Source organism: Anomaloglossus baeobatrachus, chromosome 7 (assembly GCF_048569485.1).
Source record: "Anomaloglossus baeobatrachus isolate aAnoBae1 chromosome 7, aAnoBae1.hap1, whole genome shotgun sequence".
Lineage (NCBI taxonomy): Eukaryota > Metazoa > Chordata > Amphibia > Anura > Aromobatidae > Anomaloglossus > Anomaloglossus baeobatrachus.
This window is the reverse complement of record NC_134359.1, coordinates 289,049,537-289,069,615: the sequence shown is the minus strand read 5'-3', so window position 1 is coordinate 289,069,615 and position 20,079 is coordinate 289,049,537. Positions and strand designations below refer to the sequence as shown.

Sequence of the window (20,079 nt, the reverse complement as noted above, 5' to 3'; positions counted from 1 at the left end):
TCCTGTCTGCAGCCACCACTAGGGGGAGCTCCCTATATACAGAGATACATGATAAGATCCTGTCTGCAGCCACCACTAGGGGGAGCTCCCTGTATAAAGAGATACATGATAAGATCCTGTCTGCAGCCACCACTAGAGGGAGCTCCCTGTATACAGAGATACATGATAAGATTCTGTCTGCAGCCACCACTAGGGGGAGCTCCCTGTATACAGAGATACATGATAAGATCCTGTCTGCAGCCACCACTAGGGGGAGCTCCCTGTATACAGAGATACATGATAAGATCCTGTCTGCAGCCACCACTAGGGGGAGCTCCCTGTATACAGAGATACATGATAAGATCCTGTCTGCAGCCACCACTAGGGGGAGCTCCCTGTATACAGAGATACATGATAAGATCCTGTCTGCAGTCACCACTAGGGGGAGCTCCCTGTATACAGAGATACATGATAAGATCCTGTCTGCAGTCACCACTAGGGGGAGCTCCCTGTATACAGAGATACATGATAAGATCCTGGTGTCTTATACAGAGATTGTTGCATTAAAGGGGCGTCCAGAGTCACAAAGGGTTTGATTGACATAACCGAATGGTCTTTTTTGGGACTGTCCCTATAAATTAATGCTCTTTTTCCTTTTTTGTCTGATTTTTTAGTCATTTTTGTTGGTTTTATAACTTGTGTATCCGACATTCAATTTTATAATATTGTTGTTGTTTTTTTCACTTTGTTGTAATAAAATATTTGGTTTTTTTTGTCTTATATTTACTGATGAATAAATGTTTTACCAAAAATTGTCATTTTTCAGTGTAATTTAAGGGCAAACAATTTAGGGCAAGTTCTGAATTTTTGGAACGGTGGAAGAAGACGTTGCGTGGCCAATGGACGCTCCATTGTTTATTGGCCGCCCATGGTGGCTGCACCCTTACATTTTCCCGCAGTGGTCGTCTTAGGAGGCCAATGGCCTCACGATTCTGCAAATAAAGGGAGGTTTTGCCTTTAGGACCCTGCGGCCATTGGTCGCCACTTGCAGGGATGGACGAGGTGTGACGCATTTCGGTCCACCCTTGGACTTGATGGATATATATATATACTGATGGTAGACGATCAGGCACGGAAAAGTCAGGAAACGAGCGTCGGGATCATCCATGCAGCGGTAACGACACATGCACGTTCATGCTGGTTTAACCCCGTGTTGCCCGAGGCGTTCGACGTAATAACAAAGGCGAGATTTTGTGTGAACAGCGGACCTGTCACAGTGAATCGGGAAGCGGGTCCTGGCAGCTTAATCAAAGTGGCAGATCAGCGAGGAGAAAAACTGCGCGGTTCAAAGCAGGACGCACCGCCGTGCCAGCGCGCCAAGAAGGGGGGAGAGGCGGCTGCCTGGCATGCCAGCACCTGAGATAATTGGGCAGAACTAAAACCTGTCACAACTATTTCCCCTACAGCCACGGAGAGGGGGGTCCAGCCGAAACTGACACGAATGTCGCTATTTAGGAGGGCACAGGATGAAGATGCGTGAGAGTAGTGTCTGGCACTGTTTATGGGGTACTCTCTTGCTGACACTCTTTATGAAGCACTCTTTGCACCCTTTCTGGCACTGTTTATTGCAGCACTTTCTTTCTGGCACTGTTTATAGCAGCGTTCTCTTTCTGGCATTGTTTATAGCAGCGCTCTCTTTCTGGCACTGTTTATTGCAGCACTTTCTTTCTGGCACTGTTTATAGCAGCGCTCTCTTTCTGGCACTGTTTATAGCAGCACTCTCTTTCCGGCACTGTTTATAGCAGCACTCTCTTTCTGGCACTGTTTATAGCAGCACTCTCTTTCTGGCACTGTTTCTTGCAGCGCTCTCTTTCTGGCACTGTTTTATAGCAGCGCTCTCTTTCTGGCACTGTTTCTTGCAGCGCTCTCTTTCTAGCACTGTTTATAGCAGCGCTCTCTTTTTGCACTGTTTATAGCAGCACTCTCTTTCTGGCACTGTTTAAAGCAGCACTCTCTTTCTGGCACTGTTTATTGCAGCGCTCTCTTTCTGGCACTGTTTATAGCAGCACTCTCTTTCTGGCACTGTTTATAGCAGCGCTCTCTTTCTGGCACTGTTTCTTGCAGCGCTCTCTTTCTGGCACTGTTTATAGCAGCACTCTCTTTCTGGCACTGTTTATAGCAGCACTCTCTTTCTGGCACTGTTTATAGCAGCGCTCTCTTTCTGGCACTGTTTCTTGCAGCGCTCTCTTTCTGGCACTGTTTATAGCAGCACTCTCTTTCTGGCACTGTTTATAGCAGCACTCTCTTTCTGGCACTGTTTCTTGCAGCGCTCTCTTTCTGGCACTGTTTATAGCAGCACTCTCTTTCTGGCACTGTTTATAGCAGCACTCTCTTTCTGGCACTGTTTATAGCAGCGCTCTCTTTCTGGCACTGTTTATTGCAGCACTCTCTTTCTAGCACTGTTTATTGCAGCACTCTCTTCCTGGCATTGTTTATAGCAGCGCTCTCTTTCTGGCACTGTTTATTGCAGCGCTCTCTTTCTGGCACTGTTTATAGCAGCGCTCTCTTTCTGGCAAGGTTTATAGCAGCGCTCTCTTTCTGCCACTGTTTCTTGCAGCGCTCTCTTTCTGGTACTGTTTATAGCAGCGCTCTCTTTCTGGCACTGTTTATAGCAGTGCTCTCCTTCTGGCACTGTTTATAGCAGCGCTCTCCTTCTGGCACTGTTTATAGCAGCACTCTCTTTCTGGCACTGTTTATTGCAGCACTCTCTTTCTGGCACTGTTTATAGCAGCACTCTCTTTCTGGCACTGTTTATAGCAGCCCTCTCTTTCTGGCACTATTTATAGCAGCGCTCTCTTCCTGGCACTGTTTATAGCAGCACTCTCTTTCTGGCACTGTTTATAGCAGCGCTCTCTTTCTGGCACTGTTTATAGCAGCACTCTCTTTCTAGCACTGCTTATAGCAGCGCTCTCTTTCTGGCACTGTTTATTGCAGCGCTCTCTTTCTAGCACTGTTTATAGCAGCACTCTCTTTCTGGCACTGTTTATTGCAGCGCTCTCTTTCTGGCACTGTTTATTGCAGCGCTCTCTTTCTAGCACTGTTTATAGCAGCGCTCTCTTCCTGGCACTGTTTATAGCAGCGCTCTCTTTCTGGCACTGTTTATAGCAGCACTCTCTTTCTGGCACTGTTTATAGCAGCACTCTCTTTCTAGCACTGTTTATAGCAGCGCTCTCTTTCTGGCACTGTTTATTGCAGCGCTCTCTTTCTAGCACTGTTTATAGCAGCACTCTCTTTCTGGCACTGTTTATAGCAGCACTCTCTTTCTGGCACTGTTTATTGCAGCGCTCTCTTTCTAGCACTGTTTATTGCAGCACTCTCTTTCTGGCACTGTTTATAGCAGCACTCTCTTTCTAGCACTGTTTATAGCAGCGCTCTCTTTCTGGCACTGTTTATTGCAGCGCTCTCTTTCTAGCACTGTTTATAGCAGCGCTCTCTTTCTGGCACTGTTTATAGCAGCACTCTCTTTCTAGCACTGTTTATAGCAGTGCTCTCTTTCTAGCACTGTTTATAGCAGCGCTCTCTTTTTGCACTGTTTATAGCAGCACTCTCTTTCTGGCACTGTTTATTGCAGCGTTCTCTTTCTGGCACTGTTTATAGCAGCACTCTCTTTCTAGCACTGTTTATAGCAGCGCTCTCTTTCTGGCACTGTTTATAGCAGTGCTCTCTTTCTAGCACTGTTTATAGCAGCGCTCTCTTTCTGGCACTGTTTATAGCAGCACTCTCTTTCTGGCACTGTTTATAGCAGCGCTCTCTTTCTGGCACTGTTTATAGCAGTGCTCTCTTTCTAGCACTGTTTATAGCAGCGCTCTCTTTCTGGCACTGTTTATAGCAGCGCTCTCTTTCTGGCACTGTTTATAGCAGCGCTCTCTTTCTGGCACTGTTTATTGCAGCACTCTCTTTCTGGCACTATTTATTGCAGCACTCTCTTTCTGGCACTGTTTATAGCAGCGCTCTCTTTCTGGCACTGTTTATAGCAGCGCTCTCTTTCTGGCACTGTTTATTGCAGCACTCTCTTTCTGGCACTATTTATTGCAGCACTCTCTTTCTGGCACTGTTTATAGCAGCGTTCTCTTTCTGGCACTGTTTATTGCAGCACTTTCTTTATGGCACTGTTTATTGCAGCACTTTCTTTCTGGCACTGTTTATAGCAGCGCTCTCTTTCTGGCACTGTTTATAGCAGCACTCTCTGTCTGGTACTGTTTATAGCAGCGTTCTCTTTCTGGCACTGTTTATAGCAGCGCTCTCTTTCTGGCACTGTTTATAGCAGCACTCTCTTTCTAGCACTGTTTATAGCAGCGCTCTCTTTCTGGCACTGTTTATAGCAGCGCTCTCTTTCTGGCACTGTTTATAGCAGTGCTCTCTTTCTAGCACTGTTTATAGCAGCGCTCTCTTTCTGGCACTGTTTATAGCAGCTCTCTCTTTCTGGCACTGTTTATAGCAGCACTCTCTTTCTGGCACTGTTTATAGCAGCGCTCTCTTTCTGGCACTGTTTATTGCAGCACTCTCTTTCTGGCACTATTTATTGCAGCACTCTCTTTCTGGCACTGTTTATAGCAGCGATCTCTTTCTGACACTGTTTATTGCAGCACTCTCTTTCTGGCACTATTTATAGCAGCGCTCTCTTTCTGGCACTGTTTATTGCAGCGCTCTCTTTCTGGCACTGTTTATAGCAGCGCTCTCTTTCTGGCACTGTTTATAGCAGCGCTCTCTTTCTGGCACTGTTTATAGCAGCACTCTCTTTCTGGCACTGTTTATAGCAGCCCTCTCTTTCTGGCACTGTTTATAGCAGCGCTCTCTTTCTGGCACTGTTTATAGCAGCACTCTCTTTCTAGCACTGTTTATAGCAGCGTTCTCTTTCTGGCACTGTTTATAGCAGCGCTCTCTTTCTGGCACTGTTTATAGCAGCACTCTCTTTCTAGCACTGTTTATAGCAGTGCTCTCTTTCTAGCACTGTTTATAGCAGCACTCTCTTTCTGGCACTGTTTATAGCAGCGCTCTCTTTCTGGCACTGTTTATAGCAGCACTCTCTTTCTGGCACTGTTTATAGCAGCGCTCTCTTTCTGGCACTGTTTATTGCAGCACTGTCTTTCTGGCACTATTTATTGCAGCACTCTCTTTCTGGCACTGTTTACAGCGGCACTCTCTTTCTGGCACTATTTATAGCAGCGCTCTCTTTCTGGCACTGTTTATTGCAGCGCTCTCTTTCTGGCACTGTTTATAGCAGCACTCTCTTTCTGGCACTGTTTATAGCAGCACTCTCTTTCTGGCACTGTTTATTGCAGCACTCTCTTTCTGGCACTGTTTATTGCAGCGCTCTCTTTCTGGCACTGTTTATAGCAGCGCTCTCTTTCTGGCACTGTTTATAGCAGCGCTCTCTTTCTGGCACTGTTTATAGCAGCGCTCTCTTTCTGGCACTGTTTATAGCAGCACTCTCTTTCTGGCACTGTTTATAGCAGCCCTCTCTTCCTGGCATTGTTTATAGCAGTGTTCTCTTTCTGGCACTGTTTATAGCAGTGCTCTCTTTCTGGCACTGTTTATTGCAGCGCTCTCTTTCTGGCACTGTTTATTGCAGCACTCTCTTTCTGGCACTGTTTATTGCAGCACTCTCTTCCTGGCATTGTTTATTGCAGCACTCTCTTTCTGGCATTGTTTATAGCAGCGCTCTCTTTCTGGCAATGTTTATAGCAGCGCTCTCTTTCTAGCACTGTTTAGAGCAGTACTTTCTTCCTGGCACTGTTTATAGCAGCGCTCTCTTTCTGGCACTGTTTATAGCAGCGCTCTCTTTCTGGCACTGTTTATAGCAGCGCTCTCTTTCTGGCACTGTTTATAGCAGCACTCTCTTTCTGGCACTGTTTATTGCAGCGATCTCTTTCTGGCACTGTTTATAGCAGCGCTCTCCTTCTGGCACTGTTTATAGCAGCGCTCTCTTTCTTGCACTGTTTATAACAGCACTCTCTTTCTGGCACTGTATCTAGCAGCACTCTCTTTCTGGCACTGTTTATAGCAGCGCTCTCTTTCTAGCACTGTTTATAGCAGCACTCTCTTTCTAGCACTGTTTATAGCAGCACTCTCTTTCTAGCACTGTTTATAGCAGCACTCTCTTCCTGGCACTGTTTATAACAGCACTCTTTTTCTGGCACTGTTTATAGCAGCACTCTCTTTCTGGCACTGTTTATAGCAGCGCTCTCTTTCTAGCACTGTTTATAGCAGCGCTCTCTTTCTGGCACTATTTATAGCAGCGCTCTCTTTTTGGTACTGTTTATAGCAGCGCTCTCTTTCTAGCACTGTTTATAGCAGCACTCTCTTTCTAGCACTGTTTATAGCAGCGTTCTCTTCTGGAACTGTTTATAGCAGCCCTCTCTTTCTGGCACTGTTTATAGCAGCGCTCTCTTTCCGGCACTGTTTATAGTAGCACTCTCTTTCTGGCACTGTTTATAGCAGTGCTCTCTTTCTGGCACTGTTTATAGCAGCGCTCTCTTTTTAGCACTGTTTATAGCAGCGCTCTCTTTCTGGCACTGTTTATAGCAGCGCTCTCTTTCTGGCACTGTTTATAGCAGCACTCTCTTTCTGGCACTGTTTATAGCAGCGCTCTCTTTCTGGCACTGTTTATAGCAGCGCTCTCTTTCTGGCACTGTTTATAGCAGCGCTCTCTTTCTGGCACTGTTTATAGCAGCGCTCTCTTTCTGGCACTGTTTATAGCAGCGCTCTCTTTCTGGCACTGTTTATTGCAGCGCTCTCTTTCTGGCACTGTTTATTGCAGTGCTCTCTTTCTGGCACTGTTTATTGCAGTGCTCTCTTTCTAGCACTGTTTATAGCAGTGCTCTCTTTCTAGCACTGTTTATAGCAGCACTCTCTTTCTGGCACTGTTTATAGCAGCGCTCTCTTTCTGGCACTGTTTATAGCAGCACTCTCTTTCTGGCACTGTTTATAGCAGCGCTCTCTTTCTGGCACTGTTTATTGCAGCGCTCTCTTTCTGGCACTGTTTATAGCAGCGCTCTCTTTCTGGCACTGTTTATTGCAGCGCTCTCTTTCTGGCACTGTTTATTGCAGCGCTCTCTTTCTGGCACTGTTTATAGCAGCGCTCTCTTTCTGGCACTGTTTATAGCAGCGCTCTCTTTCTAGCACTGTTTATAGCAGCGCTCTCTTTCTGGCACTGTTTATAGCAGCGCTCTCTTTTTGGTACTGTTTATAGCAGCGCTCTCTTTCTAGCACTGTTTATAGCAGCGCTCTCTTTCTAGCACTGTTTATAGCAGCGTTCTCTTCTGGAACTGTTTATAGCAGCCCTCTCTTTCTGGCACTGTTTATAGCAGCGCTCTCTTTCCGGCACTGTTTATAGTAGCACTCTCTTTCTGGCACTGTTTATAGCAGTGCTCTCTTTCTGACACTGTTTATTGCAGTGCTCTCTTTCTGGCACTGTTTCTTGCAGCGCTCTCCTTCTGGCACTGTTTATAGCAGCACTCTCTTTTTAGCACTGTTTATAGCAGCGCTCTCTTTCTGGCACTGTTTATAGCAGCGCTCTCTTTCTGGCACTGTTTATAGCAGCGCTCTCTTTCTGGCACTGTTTATAGCAGCGCTCTCTTTCTGGCACTGTTTATAGCAGCGCTCTCTTTCTGGCACTGTTTATAGCAGCGCTCTCTTTCTGGCACTGTTTATAGCAGCGCTCTCTTTCTGGCACTGTTTATAGCAGCCCTCTCTTTCTGGCACTGTTTATAGCAGCGCTCTCTTTCTGGCACTGTTTATAGCAGCGCTCTCTTTCTGGCACTGTTTATTGCAGCGCTCTCTTTCTGGCACTGTTTATTGCAGTGCTCTCTTTCTGGCACTGTTTATTGCAGTGCTCTCTTTCTGGCACTGTTTATAGCAGCGCTCTCTTTCTGGCACTGTTTATAGCAGCGCTCTCTTTCTAGCACTGTTTATAGCAGCGCTCTCTTTCTGGCACTGTTTATAGCAGCGCTCTCTTTTTGGTACTGTTTATAGCAGCGCTCTCTTTCTGGCACTGTTTATAGCAGCGCTCTCTTTCTAGCACTGTTTATAGCAGCGTTCTCTTCTGGAACTGTTTATAGCAGCCCTCTTTTTCTGGCACTGTTTATAGCAGCGCTCTCTTTCCGGCACTGTTTATAGTAGCGCTCTCTTTCTGGCACTGTTTATAGCAGCGCTCTCTTTCTGGCACTGTTTATTGCAGTGCTCTCTTTCTGGCACTGTTTATAGCAGCGCTCTCTTTCTGGCACTGTTTATTGCAGCGCTCTCTTTCTGGCACTGTTTATTGCAGCGCTCTCTTTCTGGCACTGTTTATAGCAGCGCTCTCTTTCTGGCACTGTTTATAGCAGCGCTCTCTTTCTGGCACTGTTTATAGCAGCGCTCTCTTTCTGGCACTGTTTATAGCAGCGCTCTCTTTCTGGCACTGTTTATAGCAGCGCTCTCTTTCTGGCACTGTTTATAGCAGCGCTCTCTTTCTGGCACTGTTTATAGCAGCGCTCTCTTTCTGGCACTGTTTATAGCAGCGCTCTCTTTCTGGCACTGTTTATTGCAGCGCTCTCTTTCTGGCACTGTTTATTGCAGTGCTCTCTTTCTGGCACTGTTTATTGCAGCGCTCTCTTTCTGGCTCTGTTTATTGCAGCGCTCTCTTTCTGGCACTGTTTATAGCAGCACTCTCTTTCTGGCACTGTTATAGCAGCGCTCTCTTTCTGGCACTGTTTATTGCAGTGCTCTCTTTCTGGCACTGTTTATAGCAGCGCTCTCTTTCTGGCTCTGCTTATTGCAGCACTCTCTTTCTGGCACTGTTTATAGCAGCGCTCTCTTTCTGGCACTGTTTATAGCAGCGCTCTCTTTCTGGCACTGTTTATAGCAGCGCTCTCTTTCTGGCACTGTTTATAGCAGCGCTCTCTTTCTGGCACTGTTTATAGCAGCGCTCTCTTTCTGGCACTGTTTATAGCAGCGCTCTCTTTCTGGCACTGTTTATTGCAGCGCTCTCTTTCTGGCACTGTTTATTGCAGTGCTCTCTTTCTGGCACTGTTTATTGCAGCGCTCTCTTTCTGGCTCTGTTTATTGCAGCGCTCTCTTTCTGGCACTGTTTATAGCAGCACTCTCTTTCTGGCACTGTTATAGCAGCGCTCTCTTTCTGGCACTGTTTATTGCAGTGCTCTCTTTCTGGCACTGTTTATAGCAGCGCTCTCTTTCTGGCTCTGCTTATTGCAGCACTCTCTTTCTGGCACTGTTTATAGCAGCACTCTCTTTCTGGCACTGTTATAGCAGCGCTCTCTTTCTGGCACTGTTTATAGCAGCGCTCTCTTTCTGGCTCTGCTTATAGCAGTGCTCTCTTTCTGGCTCTGCTTATTGCAGCACTCTCTTTCTGGCACTGTTTATAGCAGCGCTCTCTTTCTGGCACTGTTTATAGCAGCACTCTCTTTCTGGCACTGTTATAGCAGCGCTCTCATTCTGGCACTGTTTATAGCAGCGCTCTCTTTCTGGCACTGTTTATAGCAGCACTCTCTTTCTGGCACTGTTATAGCAGCGCTCTCTTTCTGGCACTGTTTATAGCAGTGCTCTCTTTCTGGCACTGTTTATTGCAGTGCTCTCTTTCTGGCACTGTTTATAGCAGCACTCTCTTTCTGGCACTGTTTATTGCAGCACTCTCTTTCTGGCACTGTTTATAGCAGTGCTCTCTTTCTGGCACTGTTATAGCAGCGCTCTCTTTCTGATCCTCTGTAGACGTCACCGGCCGCACTCTCTGGCTGTCTGTGCAGATACATTTCCATTTCTAAACGCCTCCAGAAATCATTTTTTCACAAGCCGTAGTAGGATTCATGGACCAAAACAAGTCAATTTGTTCTAAAAAACCCACAAAGTGGTCATCACAAAGTTATGAGGCCAAGCAGTAGCCATCTTGCTACAACAAAAACCATCCAGCCGCCATATTGGTACTCCACATCCTGCAATACATGAGCCCTCTTACATCAACGTGGTATCAAAATAAAAGCTGCCTCAGCAGGCGCCTGATGCCAAAGTAACGTTTTTCTAAGTCCACTGGTGCCATAGCCATAATTATTGGCATCACATCTGAATGTTCCTGACAGGGCGCCGTACAATTGTTTTCCTTATCCGATTTACATGTGTAACAGGTTGGACTACAATATTAAAACAGGCACATCTGAGGACACACGCAGACCTCGGGGTCCTTCAGGCCGTTGCGTAATCGGTAACTTGCCACGCCCATTTTTATGATTGATTGAGCGTTTAAGCAATAACTGGAGCGTTCACCTAATGCCGGTTTGTCAATCAGTAGCCATTTTGGTGCACCAAAACGCAGCTCACTGGCAGCCATATTTGTACTCCGCGCCCTGGAAAACGTTACTCCAGTCACGTCGACAGTATAGTGCAGCACCAAAACAAAAGGTGCCCTTAGCGCCTGATCCCAAACAAACATTTATTAATAGTAGGTCAATAGAGAAATAGCAACATAAATAGCAAATAAATAATTGTCGAGTGACTGTGTATACAATGTTTTTTTCTTTGTGATAACAGCACAGGTTAAAAGTAAAAAAAAATGCAGGCACTAACATGGACAGCCCCGATTTACTAGGGCTTGCTAAGGCTTGCTGCGTCACACGGTAGTCCCGCCCACTAGTGTGATTGGCAGTTCATTTGACCAATCCTACTAAGGCTCTCTTCAGAGCGGCCCTGTCACAGCGGCGGCCGCTTGCGCAGCGAGAGCCGCTCTCCGGTTGTGTGGTGAATGGAGGCGGCCGCTTGACTGACTGAATCCTCGGCCATGCCCGTCTCCAGCCCCGGGTGAGCCATGTCCTCCAGCGGTTACAGCGACCTGCGGGAGAAGCTACAGTCTCTGTCCCGGGATCCCCCGCCGCCTGCCGCGATGAAGAAACGGAAGCAGCCGGCCTCGGACACCGAGGAGGAGGAGGAGGGGGCGCTGTCGGACGCGGCGGAGGAGGAGGAAGCCCGGAAGGTGCGCTCCGGGATCCGGCAGGTGCGCCTCTTCTCCCCGGAGGAATGTTCCCGGATCGAGGCCAAGATCGACGAGGTGGTGTCCCGCGCCGACAAGGGGCTGTACCGGGAGCACACGGTGGACCGCGCGCCGCTGCGCAACAAGTACTTCTTCGGGGAAGGCTACACGTACGGGGCGCAGCTGCAGAAGCGCGGGCCGGGCCAGGAGCGCCTGTACCCCAAGGGCGAGGTGGACGACATCCCCGAGTGGGTGCACGAGCTGGTGATCCGGCGCCTGGTGGAGCGGCGCGTCATCCCCGAGGGCTTCGTCAACAGCGCCGTCATCAACGACTACCAGCCCGGCGGCTGCATCGTGTCCCACGTGGACCCCATCCACATCTTCGAGCGGCCGATCGTCTCCGTGTCCTTCTTCAGCGACTCCGCGCTCTGCTTCGGGTGCAAGTTCCAGTTCAAGCCGATCCGAGTGTCAGAACCCGTGCTCTTCCTGCCGGTGCGGCGGGGCAGCGTCACCGTGCTCAGGTACCGGCGGCCGGGCCCCTGCCCCCTCCATCCTCAATCACTGTGCCTCTTCCTTCCTCCACTGCCGGCAGCGTGTGGTCTCATCCTGTGCCTCTTCCTTCCTCCACTGCCGGCAGCGTGTGGTCTCATCCTGTGCCTCTTCCTTCCTCCACTGCCGGCAGCGTGTGCTCCCATCCTGTGCCTCTTCCTTTCCTTCCCCTCTGCCTTCCTGCCCATGCGCCCCCCTCTTTTCCTTCTGCCTTCCTGCCCATGCGCCCCCCTCTTTTCCTCTTGCCTTCCTGCCCATGCGCCCCCCTCTTTTCCTCTTGCCTTCCTGCCCATGCGCCCCCCTCTTTTCCTCTTGCCTTCCTGCCCATGCGCCCCCCTCTTTTCCTCTTGCCTTCCTGCCCATGCGCCCCCCTCTTTTCCTCTTGCCTTCCTGCCCATGCGCCCCCCTCTTTTCCTCTTGCCTTCCTGCCCATGCGCCCCCCTCTTTTCCTCTTGCCTTCCTGCCCATGCGCCCCCCTCTTTTCCTCTTGCCTTCCTGCCCATGCGCCCCCCTCTTTTCCTCTTGCCTTCCTGCCCATGCGCCCCCCTCTTTTCCTCTTGCCTTCCTGCCCATGCGCCCCCCTCTTTTCCTCTTGCCTTCCTGCCCATGCGCCCCCCTCTTTTCCTCTTGCCTTCCTGCCCATGCGCCCCCCTCTTTTCCTCTTGCCTTCCTGCCCATGCGCCCCCCTCTTTTCCTCTTGCCTTCCTGCCCATGCGCCCCCCTCTTTTCCTCTTGCCTTCCTGCCCATGCGCCCCCCCTCTTTTCCTCTTGCCTTCCTGCCCATGCGCCCCCCCTCTTTTCCTCTTGCCTTCCTGCCCATGCGCCCCCCCTCTTTTCCTCTTGCCTTCCTGCCCATGCGCCCCCACCTTTTCCTTTTGCCTTCCTGCCCATGCGCCCCCCCCCTCTTTTCCTTTTGCCTTCCTGCCCATGCGCCCCCCCCTCTTTTTGCCTTCCTGCCCATGTGCCCCCCCTTTTCCTTTTGCCTTCCTGCCCATGTGCCCCCCCTTTTCCTTTTGCCTTCCTGCCCATGTGCCCCCCCTTTTCCTTTTGCCTTCCTGCCCATGCGCCCCCCCTCTATTCCTTTTGCCTTCCTGCCCATGCGCCCCCCCCTCTATTCCTTTTGCCTTCCTGCCCATGCGCCCCCCCCCTCTATTCCTTTTGCCTTCCTGCCCATGCGCGCGCCCCCCCCCTCTATTCCTTTTGCCTTCCTGCCCATCCGTGCGCCCCCCCCCCTCTATTCCTTTTGCCTTCCTGCCCATCCGTGGGCCCCCCCCTCTATTCCTTTTGCCTTCCTGCCCATCCGTGCGCCCCCCCCCTCTATTCCTTTTGCCTTCCTGCCCATCCGTGCGCCCCCCCCCCCCCCTCTATTCCTTTTGCCTTCCTGCCCTCTCCTTAGTTTGCATGGTGGTGCCCAGATGCCCCAAGTAGAAGAGTGGGGGAGCTTGTGCCCATCATTGGTGCCATCACTACAGTGTGGCCATGCTACAAACACTCCTGTACTAGGGGTCCGTAGGTCTGAGTCCAGTCAGGTGACCCCCTCCAGTAATGCTCCCATGGAGCTCAGCCTAATCTCAGAGGTGGTCCCGCGGCTGATACATGGGGGGGATTGAAGAGCCTGCTTCCGGATGTGCTGATGCTCGCTGCAGATCATGAGGTCGGGCAGTGTGAAATCCATCATGAGCCTTCCTCGTCTCCTCCAACCCTCTGGGCTGTTGATGCTGATCAGAGGTCTGTAGTGACACACACTACAAATCCCAGCATTCCATATTCTGCCCCATCCTGTGGTGCAGATTGCCTCTTGTCTCTGGTGGTCTTGGGGCAGCAGAGTCAGTGACTTGGCGCTGTGCCCCCTGGGTGTGGGGGAGGGCACATCACGTGGGCTCCAGGTGCGGGGGGCGCGTCGCTGCCAAGGGATTATGTTCAGATTCACAGAGCAGGTGCTTCCCCATAGAGATGCCAGGTGTTTGCCAAGAGGTTGTCCCCACGTGCCGGTCTGAAAGGCTGCGGCCAAGGGCACGGTCCTGGCCGGCCAGTATCATAACCTGCCAGGTGGCCTCGCCGTGGGGGAACCTGAAGATCCCCTATGTAATCCACTTCTCCTGTAATCTGGATTATACTCGTGCCACTTCCTGCTCAGGCGACTTATTCTGGGCTTTCCCACACCTGCTCCCTGGCCTCCCCGAGGGTCTGGAGCCCCCGAGCAGTAATGAACCCATAACTTTGTTCATCCTGAGCCTCCTGGTTCATGAGTCCGATCAGTGCAGCGCCCTCCGGGGTATATAGGAAGCTGGGGGTGGTCCTGCCAGAACCCAGTCATAGTTCATTTCCTTTTTTGGGTGGGGGTCCAATGTTTTGATATTAACCCTTGCCTGCTGTTCATCCCTGCTATGACTGTGCCCCCTGTTGTGGTTTCCTATTCAGAAAGCACTCGCCCTCTTCCTCCTTCCCGGTGCCCCTAATAGGAAAGTTGCGGGCGTGAAATAGGATCTTCAGCCTCGGCGCCAATGTACGGAGCAGGACGGGACTGTGCTGCCCCCTGCCTGTGCGACGGTGACCTGCGCGCCAGCTCCCCGCAGCACCTCCTCCCCGCAGCACCTGGGGCTGTCTGCCTAGGAAATAAAATGGTATGATAGGCAGCAATGGAGGCATCATATTAACGAAGACTAACGGAAAGGGAAAATGCTTAACTAGCAGTTGCCCAGGGTATGAAGTCGCTCCCATAAGCCATATGTGATAAACCATTAGCCCTGGCCGTTGTGTGTATCCTTGTTTACTTGCTTGCGCGCTATTGTTCTTTTGTCAGGCATTCGGTGAGGACTGCCCACCCCCCTGATATTGCCGCCATGTCCTGTGTTGCTGTATCTTCAGCTCAATGTGTCTATCTCTTGCAGTGGATACGCAGCCGATGAGATCACGCACTGCATCCGACCCCAGGACATCAAGGAGCGGCGTGCCGTCGTCATACTTAGGAAGTAAGTGATTTTATGCATCATTCTGGGGGCTCGTTGGTGCCCGCATTGGTACCTGGTGCACAGTCTGTATGGCACACCTTACCAGATGGGTATGAGACTGGGGGAGGTCATGTAAAGACCCCCCCCCAGAAGGGAATGGCCCCGAGGATGAGATGCCCAGGAGTGGCGCAGTCAGGGGTGGGTTATTTCTGATGTGTATATATGAAGCTATTCGGGGGGCTCTCAAATTGTACAAAATGTCATACAACCCCCTAAATTTGGAAGACAAAATTGTTGGCTCCTTTTCCAAAATCATGAGTAAACTACTGTTACAAGCACGTGATGTTCATTCAAACTCACCTGTGGCAAGTAACAGGAGTGGGCAATATGAAAATCACCGCTGAAACCTGATAAAAAGGGAGACGTTGACTCCATCTTTGCATTGTGTGTGCCACAAGAAGAATGGAGATTGAAGAAGAAAAGAATTGTGTGAGGATTTGAGAACCAAGAGTGTTGCAAAATATCAACACTTGAGGTTACAAGTCAATCGCAAAGATCTTGATGTTTCTTTATCCATGGCGCACAACGTAGTGAAGATGTTTATAACCCATGGCTTTGTAGCTAATCTCCCTGGATGTGGACAGCAGAGAAAAATGTATAAAAGGTTAACGCAGGATAGTCCGGATGGGGGATAAGCCCCAATCAAGATGCCAAGAAACTCAAGCTGTCCTGCAGCTCAGGGGGCATCCGTGTCGGCATCAACTATCCATCCACATCTGAATGAAATGCTATGGAGGAGACCCAGAAGGACCCCACTGCTGACAGAAAAAAAACAAAATGTATGTGAGTAGCCAAAATCCTTCTGGGAAAGTGTCTTGTGGACAGATGAGACCAAGATAGAGGTATTTGGTAAAGCAAATAAATAATATGGAGGAGCCGTCTTACCCTTGTATCAGCTGCTGGATTCAGTTTTCAACTGGTGGGACCCGCTCATGATTTAGGAGGAAGCAATCCCAGAAAGATTAAAGTAGAAAAAGGCAGAGGAAAATCCAGCGGTGTTGTCAATGACCAGAAGATGTAAGCAAAATCATAGTCTTTATTGGAAAAATATTAAAAATCCAGCCAAAACGGGAGATTAGTTTCGGACAGGACGAAGGCTTGTATGCCTAGTCTCTGACTAATCTCACGTTTTGTCACTGCTACTCTGGCTGGATTTTTAATATTTTTCCAATAAAGACTATATATGATTTTGCTTACATCTTCTGGTCATTGAGAAACACTGCTAGATTTGCCTCTTTCCACTTTTTGGTAAAGCGCATCATTCTCCTGTTTACTGAAATCTGAATGAGGCCTACAAAGAAAAGAACACTGCACCTACAGTCACACATGGTGGAGGTCAGATGTTTTGGTGGTTTTGCTGCCTCTGGCACTGTGGGCCTTCACTGTGTGCAAGACCTCATGAAATCTGAAGATTATTATCCAAAATTCTTTGGCACTGTAGAGCCCAGTGTCAGAAAGCTGGGTGTGTCCTAGGTCAGGGGTCTTCCAGCAGGACAATGACCCCTGCAAAGACTTCAAGAACCCCCAGAAGTAGAAGGAAGCAAAGCGCTGGAGAGTCCTGATGTGTCAGCAATGAGTCCGGATCTGAATCCTATTGACACCTGTGGAGAGATCTGACAATTGCTCTTTGGAGAAGAGAAGACTCCTTCAGATATGAGAGACCTGGAGATGTTTATAAAGAGCCTGAGATTCCAGGAGAGGAGGAAGAAGCGATGGATGGGTATAGATGACTGATGGCAGATATTCCATATGGTAAAGGGTGCAGCCAAATATTGAAAGGGGTACAAATATATATAACAATAAAAAAAAAAATATTATTTATATATATATATATATATTTTTTTTTATATTTTTTTTTGTTACACTTGTTTATTGCCTTTATGTATAACGTATAACTGCAGTAATGTTCATTTTCCAGTTAATTTAATTGATCTAGATGTGAATATAAGAAAAATAAATATTTTTAGTCTGCATTGAAAAATCTGCAGAATTATACTTGGCGATCTGTTTGTAATGTTGGGATTTCCTATATTTTGCAGAACAAGAACAGAAGCTCCGCGGCTAGAAACCAAGTCCCTGGGCAGCAGCTCTCACCCCGAGAGGTTATCCGGCAGTAACCGACAACACGTCCTGAAACCAAAGCGGTCCCACCGCAAGGCTGACCCCGACGCAGCTCACCGGTGAGTGACCACCTTCATCGCTGAGTGTGTCTACACGTGGCACCTATACTGCTCTATGGGGTGTACTAGTATCACACAGGATTTTCCACAAGTGGGTGGGTTATTAGTCGTGCTTGGGTGGCCACTACTCATAACAAGCAGATGATACTTGGATGGATGCAACTCGAGTACCAGAGTACAATTGAAGTCTATGGGGAAAAATGCTGAGTTCCCCACTGACTTCCATTATGCTTGGGTACTCGAGTCGTATCCTTCCCAGCGTCTGCTTGTTAGTAGTGCGCACCCATCACTAGTCACTACTGCAACCATGGAAAATCCCTTTAAATCCTTGATGTATTGTGAATTGTCCCCATTCACTGCAAGCAGCAATCTTACAAATGCCGGCGTTCCCCACTGACTTCCATTATACTTAGGTACTCAAGTCATATCCTTCCCAGCGGCTGCTTGTTATGAGTAGTGCGCACCCATTTACTAGTAATTACAGTAACCCTGGAAAATCCCTTTAAATACTTCTTGATGTAAAGTTAAATGTCCCCATTCACTGCAAGGAGAGATCTTAAAAATGGTGGAGGGATTGACATAACTGACAATAAATTGATCGGTATGATTGTGAGTTTGCGGGGGGCCAGGGAGATGTATAGGGGGACACAAGATCAGAATCTAACTCCCGCCTTCCCTTACAGACCTCGCATTCTCGAAATGGATAAAGAGGAGAACAGAAGATCCGTGCTTTTACCAAAACCGAGGAGACGAAGCAACTTCAGCTCTGAGAACTATTGGCGGAGGCCTTATGATTATGTGGACAACTATACAGATACGGGAGAGGACGAGGACAGCCCGGCCCGCAAAGTAAAAATGAGGCGCCATTGAGGAGCGCTCCTCTGGGACCCTGCCCCCCGCTCGGTGGATTTTGGATCTATATAAATATAGGATTTCTTTCCTCCCCGGCTGCATTGGAAGGCCCAGTCCTGTCTCCTCTAATTGTATGCACCATGTTCTGGATCCAGTCTCACTTTTTCCCTCTTGTGTGGGCGGTGCTCCCCCAGGCCCGGCGCTGGTGTGGTGGTCCGCGCCCACCGCGGAGGAGACCGTAAACCCAAGGGTCACAGGAGGGCGGTCGGATTTGTTGAGCACAGAATTTTCTTCACCTCTTTGTTTGTTTTTTCTTTTTGTTTCTGTCCCGGACTGTAGAGAAAAATCCAGCGCGACCCCGATGAAGCTCCGGCTGGTGGGCGCACCGTCCTCCGAGGCAGCGGCGGCCGCCACCTCACCTTCTGTCCCCCTTTTTTCTCTTATAATAAGAAAAGAATTTGTTAGATTCGTCTTTTGTCTTTCCAGATGATTTAATAAGTTACAAAGAATCCAGAAGTTTTTATTTCTAGTATACGCACTAATAATAAAGTATAAGAGCAGATTTCTTTTTAATTCTGTACACCTCCAGCTCTGTAAATTATCCAATTAAATTCTGTTTTGCTGAAATCGCTACCAATCCTGTTCATCCGAGCGCCGGGACCCTCTGGTCAGTTTTAAAGGGGGGGGGGAATTTTGTGATGGTCCAAAACTGCAGTGTAAGTCTCTACTAGCTGTACAGAAATAATCCAGCTGTAGAGGGGTCTTCTGGTGGAAGCTATGGCCTGGCTACAGGATGACATGAATTGGTGGGGGTCTGACCGCTGAGACCCCCAACTGATGGTCAGAATTTGGGTGTAGTAGATGGTGGATCTGACCTTCATTCCGTGTGGGTTTTTTTTTCGTCTTACATTGGGTCCCCCCAGGTTTGCATATATATATATATAATATATATATCTGTATTGTTTACCAAGCAAATGCTTTTGTCATGTGCTGGGGGGGGGGGGGAGAGAAGTGGAGAAGCCCACATGCTACCACAATGCTACCTGCTGTTGTGTTGCTATCTGTTTTGCCCTACAACCATGGAGAATGGGGCTGATGGCTGCCATGATGCTTCCCATACAACAATTAATGAGGCAGCGCCTCCTGACATGCTCTCCTGACATGCTCTGTGCTGCTGTTGCTGCTCTGGCTATTTTACGTAGTGCCTCCTGACATGCTCTGTGCTGCTGTTGCTCCTCTGGCTATTGTACATAGTGCCTCCTGACATGCTCTGTGCTGCTGTTGCTCCTCTTGCTATTGTACATAGTGCCTCCTGACATGCTCTGTGCTGCTGTTGCTCCTCTGGCTTTTTTACATGGTGCCTCCTGACATGATCTGTGCTGCTGTTGCTCCTCTGGCTATTGTACATAGTGCCTCCTGACATGCTCTGTGCTGCTGTTGCTCCTCTGGCTATTTTACGTAGTGCCTCCTGACATGCTCTGTGCTGCTGTTGCTCCTCTGGCTATTGTACATGGTGCCTCCTGACATGCTCTGTGCTGCTGTTGCTCCTCTGGCTTTTTTATGTGGTGACTCCTGACATGCTCTGTGCTGCTGTTGCTCCTCTGGCTTTTTTACGTAGTGCCTCCTGACATGCTCTGTGCTGCTGTTGCCCTGCGTCGCTCCTCCGGCTGTTTACAGGAGCCCTGATGTAGCAGTGTGCGTCCTGTTACCAGATCTGCTCTGCAGTCAGCCTGCCGCTCTCCACATTAACCTCTCCATGTGGCGGGTGTATTTATAGGCTTTGCCGGCTCAGTCACTGGGTACAGGGCTATGTTTGGTGGCTGCTGCAGATAATCTGCAGGGATCAGGTCACTACCTCGTTAACCTCCCTGATCAGCCTCTGATCCACTGCAATAACCGCGCACATGTAGTGTCACCCGTATCCAGGACCGGTGCATGGTTGTTTGTCACCCACTATAAGGCCCATTGTGAGCTGTGTCTGTCATGGTGGTAAAGTGATTTACTGGAGTACCAGCCTTTGCCTTAAGAACAGCATCACTCCTTGTAGGTAACTTGTACATAGCAATGTTATAGGAATATAGTTGGGTGCATGAGTAATCAATTCTACCATGTAGGAGGTGACCATTTTTCATATGTACTGGTTGATCAAACCGCTGTGAAACCGGGTGAGGAACTGCAAAACGGCTACAAAGGTGAGGATGTGGAAGATGGCTTTATGCAATAGACCATGATGAATCTGAGCACAAGGTAGTTCTAGTGCATCAGTAAGGAGTCTTCCAGGAAAAGACTTCACAGCAGATGGCGGAGGGGTGCAAGACCTTATGTTTACTAAAGGCACCAAAAATTGCAACTGTTGCGGCCCATAGTCAAGGACTGGAGCAGTGGACACATGCGTATTTCCATTAGAAATCAGCTGGTGCTCAGCAGTGCCATCAGCTCACAACTGGCAACAAATAGTGGGACCAGCTACAATCATCCGATGTTCAGACAAGTC

General features: G+C 49.0%; 1 protein-coding gene across 1 annotated transcript; it reads left to right on the top strand.

The window, feature by feature from the left end:
• The first annotated feature begins 10,691 nt into the window (after nt 1-10,691).
• On the top strand, nt 10,692-18,212 carry ALKBH5 (alkB homolog 5, RNA demethylase). Its single transcript, XM_075318368.1, has 4 exons — nt 10,692-11,514; nt 14,434-14,514; nt 16,593-16,733; nt 17,417-18,212. The coding sequence occupies exons 1-4, from the start codon at nt 10,832-10,834 to the stop codon at nt 17,601-17,603; spliced, it is 1,092 nt and encodes a 363-aa protein (XP_075174483.1). The 5' UTR covers nt 10,692-10,831; the 3' UTR covers nt 17,604-18,212.
• The last annotated feature ends 1,867 nt before the right edge of the window (nt 18,213-20,079 follow it).